This window comes from Thermobia domestica, chromosome 11 (assembly GCF_964235325.1).
Source record: "Thermobia domestica chromosome 11, izTheDome1.hap1.1, whole genome shotgun sequence".
NCBI classification, from domain to species: Eukaryota; Metazoa; Arthropoda; class Insecta; order Zygentoma; family Lepismatidae; genus Thermobia; species Thermobia domestica.
The window spans coordinates 156439537-156452820 of record NC_137464.1 but is presented as its reverse complement, the minus strand read 5'-3'; the positions used below and the strand labels follow the sequence as shown (position 1 = coordinate 156452820).

Genomic DNA, 13284 nt, shown 5'->3' with positions numbered 1-13284 from the left:
GTCTCGTCTAAAAGGGTTCTGTCTCGTCTCGTGGCAACACTACTAATTGGCTTATTTATTGATATTCATTGTCTTATGTCATCCACCAAAATTAAAAAAGTGGAGTGAGCTTAGTGAAGAGCTTTAAGACTGATTCAATAAGACTTTAAAAGAAAAAATGCATTGTTCATCTACCAATAAGGGGTTATATTGAGCATATCCTGTATGATGGCATTTCCTCACTACTATATAAATAAAGTTAACTCGAGATTATCTTCAGCTTTGTGCTTGTCATAATATATATTATTCGACCCAATTAAAATGTTGGAGCTAAATCAAAAATGGCGGCTTTAACGTTGTGGCCATGATGTGTTACATCTATCAGATATGGCCCTATATCCATTAGTCCTAGTGAAGTTATGGTCATATTCTCTTTAGCAATCTTGAAATTAAACGTGTGTAAGTTGACTTCTCATCCTGTAAATTTTTTCTTCTCTTTATGGATAATATTGTCTAATTTGAGTTCAATAATTGTATTCGCAATTTACTGTAGTTTGTAGGAGATTAAAATATCTGTTATAATCATTTTTTCTCCTTTGGTTAGCTAAACTTGTATTATACCTGTATTGTATGTTTATGAGATTTCTATTTATGTGTAATTGTTGCGTTCATATGTCTTCTTCTTATTTATTCTTATTTATTGTCGCTATTTCATGTTACAAGTTTTTTGTAAATTTAAATGTTATGGCTTATAGGCATGTCATAATGGCCGACACAATTACACGTGCGTTCAAGTTCTAAAATCTCCTTTATTTTTCTAGGTATGACCTATTGTGGCCAGATAGAAGAATGCAGTTCATTTTAAAATACACGGACATTCGTTGTGTAATATAGACTGCAGTACAGTGTAGCGCTCGTAGTTCCCATAGCTGCCGATAAAGTGAGCAACATAGGTTCGAATCTACAAATAACGTTCATCTGGCCAGACTAGCGTGCGATCGTCAGTTTTCACTGCCAACGTGGTGTAGTACCTATCAATGTCCATTGACAGCTCAGTGTGATATGTGGTGAAGGTGTAATAGATGTAGAAATGTGAGTTCGTGGATGAAAAAATCAGATCAAACGTTGTGTGACAACGAACTCAAGCATCCTCGACCACAGACAAGCCGGACCAAGAACACAACTAAACGACTGTAGAGTGTTCTATAGAGGACCATCGATTTGTGCGTGATATCGCCATTTCCATGAGATTTATTGAGATCTTTCTGCATAAAGACTTGAAAATGCGAGGAGATTCTTCAAAATCAGTTCCCTGAATGCTGACTATTGAACACATGACTATGCAGGTAGTTATCTGTCAATTAACATTAGCACATAATAGCCATTTGATGCTTTCTTTTCGTCAATTGTCACAATGGATGAAACATGGATAACGCTACTCGATTCTGAAACTAAACGACAGTCATTACAACGGAAAGAGAGTCTCTCCGGCACCAAAGACATTTCGAGTTACCATCAATGCTCATAAAGTGATAGTGGTCATGTTTTATGACAACGAAGGCGTAATTATCACACATTGCGTTCCTCATATTGAATTTATACCCCCCCCCCCCACAAAAAAGAAAATACTTTGCACTGTCTATGAAGGCTTCACACATCTAATTATTTATCCCTTTTGAAAGGTTTTAAAGAACGTGTAAATTTGTTTCATAAACTAATATGGTAAAATATAAATTACTAAAGAGAAGTTTTTGTACGTAAAATCCTTAGTCCTTATATATTGTTTTCTATTCTTTATATGTTAGAATATGAGAACAGAAATTTATAAAGATAAATTAATAAATGAATTTCCATGTTTCATGTGTATATTAACCTCGCTACTAACACATCATGCTCTACTCTGTTAAATGTAACTATCTAATATATCAACGCGTATGCAACAACGTATCATAGCAAAATCACCTCTCTGTATCCTTAAATCAACATGAAATGAAACTTTAAATCCAATGTCCCTCGATTAAGCCCTTTATGCCAAAGGGAGGATGCTTAAACGACTCAATCCACGCATAATGGTAAAGATAAAATAAATGAATTATGTAAAATTACGTTATGGATGTAATGCCAAGCAGTGTCTTCGACGAAATACTAATGAAACAACGATGATAATGTATTAGTAAAGATGTTACGATGATGATGATCAAGCAATGATAATACAATAATGATATATAATGAATTATAAGATAATATTATGACTATTTTTATATACAGGATGGTCCATTTATCTTGAAATGCCCTTGTAATTAATAGACAAACGACATTGAAACTTTGTACGACGCAAATATAACAGGAAGAAACCATTCGACTGCAAAACCATCAGATTAACTGTGTTTACAATCCAACCTATTTCTAATGGTCAACTAAACATATTTCAAATTGATATTATTAAATGAAAATTTACAATATCGCATTTATTTTTCAGTTACAGTCTAAGGACGCTACAGTATCGCAAATATCTTTCCACAAACAAATTTCGGAGGCCTCTAACAGTAATATCGCAAGTGGGACAATACTATTACCATTATATGATGTATTTCGAATAAATATGAACAAAGTTACAAGGAATTGACTATTAACTTTTTTCAAAATATTTTATTTCGAAAAACTGCTTTGATAAATATTATAGCCAATCATATAGATGGTTTTCAATAGACGCATATATCATAATGTATTTGTAGCAATTTGACTTCTATTGTTGACATCTCAAATCTTTCTGCCTACTTCGAATAAAAAAAAAATGTGCGATTTTTTAAGAATGTCAAATTTAATTAAATCGATGGTTTATCATCAGATTATACAGTATTATTCAATACTATTTAAGATACTTAATTTAGCTTAATTTAACTATTTTTGTACCTGGGACCATTAAACTATACGATTGTATAATTTTGAAACTTGTCGTAAATTCTGAAGTTTAATTAAAAATCTTTTGTAGCATTACTTACGGGCTCAAATAAATTTCCATACTTTCGTATCAATCATAATAAACCCAGCAGAAGTAACGTAAGAAAAAATAAATTTGGATGTAATTATTATATTTAATTATCTGTAATTTCTGTGCTTGTAACTGTGAAAGTGAAAATCAAAAATTACATACCCAATGTTCTTGTTTAATACACAATTTATTACAAAGAAAATAAACAAGAGTATTTGAGTAACACAGTAAGTCAAATGAATTCATAATTTTGATAACTAATAAGTATTTTAAACATATTTGAACTAACAAACTATTCGTTCTGAGTTTCAGATTTGTCTTCATACTTTAAATTTAATAAATCTCAAAAGACTAAATATGTATAAATATTTTAAAGTTAAAAAAAAAACTAACGAGGTGTGATAGAAGAGTGGGGACTGGAAACACTGTGTACGAACTGAAAACGCTGATGCCTCCACCTTCACCAAGCAGTTATTCAGTACAAGTTTGAACTTGCTCCAATTGGACACGAAAGTTAAAATGTGAAGCTCTGTAAGGCGCGTTACGAAAATGAACGGAAAAAAATTGAGGAACGTTGTACCTTTAGTAAATTCACTACTGTGACCTATGATATACCTACTTATAAGTTAGAAAAGGCTTATAGATTATATAATTCCTTTTTAAAAAGCTGAGAATAACCAGAAGACGGAACTCCATGTTGGAAGACCTTCAATCTCAAAAGCGGATAACTATGTGGGATAAATGAAGTTTCTTGTGAGGCCAGATCGACAATTGAGTTTGAGAATGATCAGTAGTAAGTTATATTTGAACCTGTTTACCGTTCACCAAATTTTAACGTAGAATTTGCACATGAGAAAATTGTGCGATTCTTCCAAAGAACTATGTTGCACGGGAATCTTCATTACTTAATTTTTGGCAGATAAAACATCCCTGTGCTTCCTCAGATCTCAATTCGCGGGATCTCAGTTACTATGACTTCTCTTTATTGTCCACGTTCAAAAGCCACTTGAAAGGACAGTATTTTGGTACTTTGGATATTCGAGCTGAAAGATATCACGACCACGAAAAATGGAAACAGCATTTCCGTCGCTGTGTAGCCGCCCAACGGAACTATTTTGAACCTAATAACTTAGATTTGCAAAAATAATAATATTCATCATTACAGAAAATGTCTCATTACTTTTCCAACACATCGCGTATATTCGCTCAAATTGCCTTTTTTTTTTTTTCAAATATTTCTTGCATGTATCCCTACCATATATATTGTCTGAACATTGTCAAAAGTGTGCAACATACGTAAAATTTTTAAAAATTTAGTATTTGTATTATTTGGCAGTTTGACGAAGAATAAGGGAACTGTCAATAAGCTTTACGAAAATTTACCTTATGTTTTACACGGGTTTTGATAGCTGAAAAAAATGTTAAATGTACGATTAAAAAATAGAAAGATAAGTTGTTAGAGGTAACTATGGAACTACTTCAGCATATAGTACAGCATAGTTTCAAATGACGTGGTATAATAAGTTATAAGATCACTTATTTTCGCTATAATATCCAATGTACAAGACTTGAGTACAAATGTGAACTTTCTGAAGTATTTATAGGTTGAACTCTTTGAACATGTTCTAAATTTATACATATGTTAGAGATGCATGTGAGTAATACTCAATGAAAAAATAGTTTCTATTCCCCGAACATATATAGCACTTTTTCATTTTCCCTATATTACGCCTACTTACCTTGCATTAAGTTATCAAAAAATTATCATTAAGAAAACGGAACTATTGATTCAATTTGAAACAATAGCGTGAAACAAAAGTTTTTTGGAAGGTTTTCACAATTTTTGCTGAAAATAAAAACTTTTGAAAAGTAACATTTGAATCAGTTTAAGGATACATGGGAACAAAACAATTAAAAATCAGCCAAATCCATCCAAAGCTTTTATACTTCGTCTTCATAAGCCTATGATTTTTCGTATTTAAAATAATTTACGTCATCTACTATACCTGATTTATAATAACAACGATTGTCTTACATCGTCCTTCACACATTAGGCACTTTTTTTAACAATACAAAATCACTGTCACAAAATAAAATATTCATATTAAGGTAATTCAAAATCGTGATTTTGATATAAATTAATGTCAATTTGATTATATTATTAATGTCAATATTATAAAAGGAATGTATTTCTTTAGTACAAGATACAAGGAAAAAATAATAAACCTGAACAAATTGTTACGTCACACAACAATAACTGACAAAGATAATACAAAAGTAATCAAGAAACCAATAAGTGAAGTAACATAACAAAACTAAACTTTGCAAAATTAAAACAAAGAAGCACAAAGAAAAAAATATTAATTTGTCTACTGTTTTCGTGATGAAATTGTAAACATACTTTAATATTCTCTACATTTTTGTGTTTCTATTGCAAAATGGCATTGCATTATTTCATGTGATTCCATTTTCTTAAAAATTAATGGCAAAATCGTTATTGAAATGGAAAATTAATAAAATAATGTCATGTCCTTTTTGAAAGTAAAAATCTGTTTCTCCTTCAACTTCTTTGACTAAATTTAAACATGACTTATTTTGTCTTTTTTTTTTAAAAAAAACGTAATATTTCACGTGAATAATATTGTACAGTATTATTAGTGTTTATATATCAATCAACATATATTAAGCTCAACAAAATGACATGGGTGAGTGTAAATTATCGACAAAATCGATAAAACTTTTTTGTAAACCTAAAAATTGAAGCTGTATAATGACCATGCCACCTATTAAGATAAAACTGATACTAAAGAATAATCTTATCAACCTTTTCATTACTATGATAGTTCTAGCTAGCAGGACGACAGTACAAGTATAATTAATAAGATATAGTTCAATATTATGACTAACAATTAAACTTGAACTTTTGTGTAAGTATAACATTGCCTAAAGATGATAAATATATTAATGGACAGGTTACCTCGAGCTGAACAAAACGAGGTGATTGAAAGCACATTTTCATGCATAGTTTTAGGGACAATCAAAAAAAAAAACTAATTTTTGTGGTACTGAAAGATATGTCGTTCGTTCCCAATTGATTACTTATGCTGCTTTAGTATGAACTGTATATGCAAAAATGCACTATTACTTGATTATAATTGATTGTCTTATCTTAATAATGACAGACATACTGATAACAGTGATATACATAATTCTAACAGTGACGCTCACACTGCTTGTAAATTATGAAAATCACTTTAGATATCGAACTGTTCCATTAATCTATTGACAAGACATAATACGTAGATATATAAAACTCTATATGCTCATATTTAGTAACGTTCTAACAAATTAGTACATGAAAATGCATGTGATTTCTTTTATTTTCCCTATAGAAAAGATACGGATTGAGGAAGCCCGTCGCATTACTTATATAACAATTACAAAACATGAACCATTCTCCTTTCGGGTAGATCTTATTTAAACTCTTAGGATTGTCCAGTATTAATATTGATGTAAATTAATTTATGAAAGGTTATATCATAGAGAAATTAGAACTATATCGTCCTATCAAGAAAGAACTAAATAATTTACTTCTTTTCAAATAGTTCAATGAATAGAACAGGCTAATCATTGAACACAAGATGTGGGATAGTTTAAAATTCCTGACGAGTTGGGTACTTTGAATCCTTAGTTGATAATATTGTAATTTTGAACTGTATTTCTTATATCTCTAAATTATATTCTTTTTATTGACGATAGCTCATTTACGTAAATCAGTTTACTTGACGATCGTTAAATTTCTAGTTGATAGTGTCTTCTTGTTTCTTTAATCCTACATATTTTAGTAAGTTTGTAATTTTTGTAGTTAATAATGCCAACTATCTTATTCTTCCTTCTCCCAATACCTGTCTTATATTTGCTGAACAATTGGATTAAAGATTCGTTATTTGAATCCTCAAACGAAGTTTGTGTCTATCTTATTCCGTGGTTATATCCACAAAAAGATTGAAGATTTTTTTTTTTACAAATACCAGACATAATTTCAATCATAGTTAAGTCAGGATTAATATTCTTAGAGTCTTTCTTAAGCAATCATTCAAGTAAGGTATTAACAGATGTTGCACTGCCTATAAATAACATGAAAGTTGAGTCTAATTCCGGATGTGTTTCATAATCATACAAAAGCCTGAAATGAGAAAAAAGTTCGAAATGATGGATTAGCGTTAAATATTCTATCCAGCACAAAGGCTATATGAGACGAAACCTACTGTTTAAAGTGACGTTCAAATCACTACTCGGGATTCAAATTTCAAATTAGTGAAGACAGTGTTACAGTACTTCAGTTACTTCGTATTTTAGTTACTTGTCCACCGATGCAATAGTACATGTCTTGCAAGTTCGTTTGAAGTTTTATAAAGCAATATGGTAAGAGTATAACAGATCAATTTCTGAAATTATCATCGGTAATCATCACTAAAAGTACGAGATTTAAAAAAATGAATAAAAAATACTATTTTACTTTTCCTGCCTTTCCAATTTTCCGAACATGTTATCAAATCAACAGCCCCTAAATCAACTTATCTGATTATCCCTTGGTCAGTCTTCTTTAACTCTCTACCATTTCCTAAAAATTATGCCCGTATATTTTAGTATTGTATTAGTTAACTATGAAAGGTTATTCAAGTTTTATTTTTACTTGATATTATATTTTATACAAATACTGGCGTTGTATCAAATTTCACTACTGAATCAACCCAAAGAAAAAAAGTCCAATGATCATATCTTAGCTCACAAATTCAGTGACATGATTTTTTTTTCCTAATGATTATTATTGTATACGTAGAGGATACAAGGTTCCATCAAACGGATATTCGAAGCACTAAAGTTTACTATTCTAGTGTGGATTTTTTTTTTAACGTACTGAATTGTAGCTAAGTAATATACTTAAATGAATAAACTATTAAAATTACTGTCTCTTCCTTAGTTTTCACTTCATTACTACAATATTATGCAGCAATAAAAGTGGAGCATAAAGCATTATTTCACACGTTTCTGTTGTCTCAAGCATTTGAACAACCATGTGCATATAGAAACTATCAGTGTACAATTTCTTGACGTTACGCAGATAATCATGCCACTGATATTTAAAAGCAGTGTTCTGTAAATTGCTGCGTTTGTAATTTGAAGAGCTATGTACATAAATACGTTTTAGATCACAAAAGAACTAGATGAAACTATATGAATTATATTCTTCTTCAGTTTCACGCATGCACCGCATGTGAAGTATGAGATGAACCTTGATTCCCTATCCACTTTTCGATCAACCCACCAAGTACACATTCAACGTCAACCAACAGAATGTAGCTTCATTTACACTAACTTGATTCCACATGATTCTTCATAGCCTAAAATACATATTAACCAAAGATAATCTAATATTGTAAACAAGCATACAATAAATATCAACTGGAATCTGGTACCACTGCATTAACTTAAGGAAGTCGATAGAAATACCGAATTATCATTGGAATAAGTAAAAATCCAAGTGGTAAAAACATTTTTTAATAAATAAACAATTAATATTCATTTATATTTAAAGAAAATAGGATTTTTTCTCCCTCTCCATTTGTTATTTCATATAAACATGTACGGCACCACTTATCTTTCTAGAAATTTAAAGAAATGTTCGAACAAAAAAACAACTAATAAAATACTCCGTTCCTTTAAATAAATAAAGCAACACACTTACATCACTTTCGATCATCTTCCAAAGATGCACCTATACTATATACGAGTAATTTTCGTATCAGAATTTTCCACTTGAATTTATATATTGTGTTTACTACAAAATATTCATAGTGATCGTTGTTAAGGAAAAATGAGATGATAATTATCAACTCATTGTAATAAGTCAAAAGTCTCAAACGAGAAGAGCTCGATTTTCACGAAAGTACATTCATACCCTAAAGTGGACTTGGTAAGACTCGTTTGATTTATTTTTGGTTTATTTACGAGATTCAACAGTATCGAGTATTGAGTAGGTTACTTCGGTACGGTCATGCTTAAAAACCTTAAGCACATCTACCTTTTTCCAAAGCTTTATATCTTTAGCCATGAAGAAGATACAATGACGCAACAAACTAATCAATTCTTTGTCCCTTCCATATCTTCTTCCTCCCTATGAATTCAAGCAGAAAGCATGGAAAAGGAAAATGTTAAAGGTTTTTCTTTTTTTACATGACATACACTATACATACCTTTTACGTACTTACGTATCGGACTACCATGTTTTTGGTATTAACTCTCATCACATTAACACACTCGTTTTAATCTGTTAACCTATTCTTACACTAACATATGGATGTAGCCGATCGTAAATATAGCTCATCGTATTTGTTACTTGTATCTGTACAAATATAGATTCACAACAAACTGATCTGCACAAAGAATCATGGATGAGTGGGGTACGCAGAATTTCATCAAGGGGAGTTTAGCATTGAATTTCATATTCGTTCAGGACAAACGTGATTTCGGTATATATGCTTACAACTTAATATACTGAATGTTTATTTTCCCTCAACATCTTTCTCAAGGGAGACGTTACGTACGCCACTGTCATGAATCACTTCAAGATTTTTATCACGTTGCTCCTTTATATCATTCGTGTCAAGTGCACTATTTTCAAGTTGCAATTGAATATTGTAACAACAAAAATAAAAACTATTTGAATTATTTACGTTTTAAATATGGCCAATTTCAGCTAATCTGGTGGCACACAGATTCCAAATTGTAAGTTCAGTGTTATGAGCTCAAAATGCGATTTTTACACATATAGAAGCTGTTTGGTGTAGAGCATATACCTACGAAAAATATTATGTGATATCGGTCATTTAAGGCAGCGTTTCCCAAACTTTTTCAACTTGCGGCACACTTCCGGGGTAGCTTGAATTCTCGCGACACACTCATAGATATTATTATTATTATTATTATTATTATTATTATTTGTAAATATAAAGTACCGTGGTATTTTTCTGTGATTACTGATTTTCTCACAGAGAAGAAAGCTCGATCACTGTTTTTTCCCCGTGGAAATCATTATGCTTATTTTTCATTTCAATTTAAAACTTTAAAACAATTGCAATGAAATATAGGACTCAGATTTTTTTTTTTAAATACACTTTCTGTTTCGAAAGCTGTATCTGATTTTTTCACTAAGGAGGAAGATCACTCAAGAACGAACGAACAAACAAATCTCTTGTACTTTTAAAACACAGTAGGTAATTTGTATGCAAGTTTGCTTTGCCGAGAGGATTGAATGATTTTTTAAAAATTTTGAGTTACGAAATAGTCTGCAACAATAAAGAAGCAATAATGGTCATAACAATTATAACAAATACGTTTGTCCACATTAAAAATGTACAGAAAAGTAACACAGTATGAAACTTAAAATTGTAGATCCATAGTAGAGGTTCATAGTAATGTGAAATAAATATACAATTTTTTTTCCTGTCTTGCAATTTATTGCTATAGAATTATTATATTTTTTTTTCGATTTTCTCACGGCACACCAGCAGCCCATTCGCGGCACACCGGTTGGGAAACGCTGATTTAAGGGATAATTACGTCATAAAACAAGATCTGCTATACGATGTTGCGCTCAAAAATTGCTTCTATCATTTTCCGGTAAATACTTTCAAACACGTATAGTTGATTTTATATTAAAATTGTAACAATAATGTGTGCCCAATAGTAGCACATAGCTGATTTTCATCGTGCTGTCTAACAAACAATAACAAACAATTGCATTCACTTTTTAATTTCTCCTCTAGAAGTTTGAATTTTGCACATAACGGTTCTTGAAGGCGCAGCGACGATATATTACTATTTTTTGTGTTTGATAAATTACATATAATAAACAACCATAACTTGCTCCAATGCATCCATTATTATTTTGCCGTAAATATACTTGTTCTAACTTTTCGAAACAGCATGTCTCGACTTTTTTTTTTTTTTTTTAAGAACTTATTGCGAAAGTTCTATCGTTACAGTGATACACTTATATAATGTTACGACTTTCTGTTGTATATACGTGTATATATAATATTATGTGAGTCACTCGGGTGAACTGCAAAATACAACAAAATGCAATTCAATTCTTAACACATTTTATTCGAACTAGCCATATTATAATTTCGTGTCTGAAACACATCCTTCAACGAAGAGAGCTTAAATTCAATATAAACGTAGATATAAAAGAAAGTAACCCGGCACAGTATTAAACCGTTTAAGCTGTAGCTAAAGCAAATCGAACGACTATCACCACGTTTCCACCCACTACGATATCACACTGAATAAAAAAATAAGGGTATCACATACATTCATAAATACTATCTACTCACCTTGTCAAATAAAGTATGCCAGTTTTTAAAGAATAAGGATTCAAGTATTATTAAAACAATTTGGAATACTATTTTACTTATAATGTACTTTGTGACTCATAAAATATTGTAAGATTGGAAAAAGTAATTGCACTTATTTATTTCCTGATTCTAAATAAATAAATAGAAACGATTACTCAACGATATTCATATTTGACTAATCTATATTAATCTGATTTTAACTTGACTTGCTTGATTTTGCGGGGGATAGAGCACAAACACTTAATCTAACAAGAACCAGATTAAAATGAAACCACTAAATATCATCTAAACTGTTCCATACAATATATTTAGTTCGCCTAGAATGTTTCTCCAAATGTTTACTTACAAAAAACAAAGCATTAAATATATTGTTCACAAAACAAAATGTAAACTGTTTCTACAAAATAGTTTCTCTACAAAATTATTTTTGTTTAAAAAAACTGTCAAATAAAAACAATACTTAAAAATAGCTTCACTAGATGTATACATAATGTGCTGTGAACATTGACAGTCTTCGTCTTTATATGCTTAATATTTTCTAGATCAATGTTTCGACTTGAAAGGCATTATTATGTCCATGTGATTTCTTTTAGCTTACAAGAAGTATCATGTGACGTTTTCCCACCATCTACTGTAATGTTTTGTACTTAAACGATGACGAAAATACACTTACACAACTGTTCTGTAGTAAATTTAATCATAATACTAGAACGATCAGCAGGAAATGTCGAAGCAACCTAAAAACGAATCAGCATTGCCTTCTAGTGTATGCATGTATGCATTTCGCTCGTAATGCGTTATTATTCTTATTATTACTTGCACCGTCTTTTATTGTCTTCTTGAATAGCCTTTTCCAGCCAATCTTCTTCATGGTCCTCAGTGGATGACTCGGATTCTGGATGAAGGAGTTTGGAGTCGGCTGTAACAATCTCGTCTTCCATCAACGGTTCATTAAGAAGCACCTTCGTGTACGTCTGGCGGTGTGATGGTGGGAAAAACCTACAAAAAAGAAAGCTTAGGTTACTATGTTTATTCTTAAATAGATTATAACTTCATTTAAAAAATATACATAGTACAGAAATAATTTATGAACTAAGTACAATTAAAAAGTGATGTGTCCTAGCGTATATAAAAGGCTTTATAGTGTAATGTGCGTCAATGAAACTTTAGAGGTAGATAAAGAAAAAAATAATTGAAGCATTAAAACTAGTTACCAAATTCAAACAAAATGATATATTGAAATTGTTAAAATTGTATAAAAATTGTATAATTTATATAAGAAAAATGACTTTTCCGCATTAAGGAGTACTGAAGTGAAAACAATTGAGTAGGGTTTAAAAGCGAGAAAGAACATGTCATTACGATTATATTAGGGTGGAAAAATGAAATGAAATATTAGAGCTTTACGTCCCACGTTTATGCCGGTTAGGCTAAAGGGGACGGTGATAATGAGTAATGAATGAAATGGTCGAATGAAGAAAGTGGGAGGAAACGGGAGAACCCCGAGGAAACCCACACACACGGTGTTTGTCCACCACAAAGTTCACTTGATAATATTAGGGGAGACAGGTACCCCTGTACATACAGAGTACTTCAGATAAAACGTTCATATATATATATATATATATATATATATATATATATAGGGTGTTTCAAAACAACGCCGACAACGTTAGGGAGGTAATTCCTGACACCAAGATAAAACAGAAAGTATAGACCAATCTGGATGCACAAATGCTTCATTTCGGAGTTACAGGCTGCCGAAAACATAAAAAAAAAAATTAACTTTAGAGGCCCATAGCTACAAAACTGTGGGACCTACGGTAGTCAGATCAAGACTTCACTTAGGAACTAATGTGTGCCCTACCCAAAAAAATACATGTTTCAGAATCC

The 13284-nt window shown here is 31.1% G+C and overlaps 1 protein-coding gene across 2 annotated transcripts in view; it reads right to left on the bottom strand.

Moving 5' to 3' along the window:
• Positions 1-5138: 5138 nt before the first annotated feature.
• LOC145664513 (protein yellow-like) overlaps positions 5139-13284 on the bottom strand; it is a 307857-nt gene continuing 299711 nt past the window's right edge. The window contains exon 3 of one of the 2 annotated variants that reach the window (XM_081731247.1): positions 5139-12390. In XM_081731247.1, the coding sequence (XP_081587373.1) occupies positions 12204-12390 (187 nt within the window). In that variant the 3' untranslated portion in view covers positions 5139-12203. The remainder of the gene's footprint in view (positions 12391-13284) is intronic. The other variant, XM_081731249.1, reaches the window with a different exon arrangement.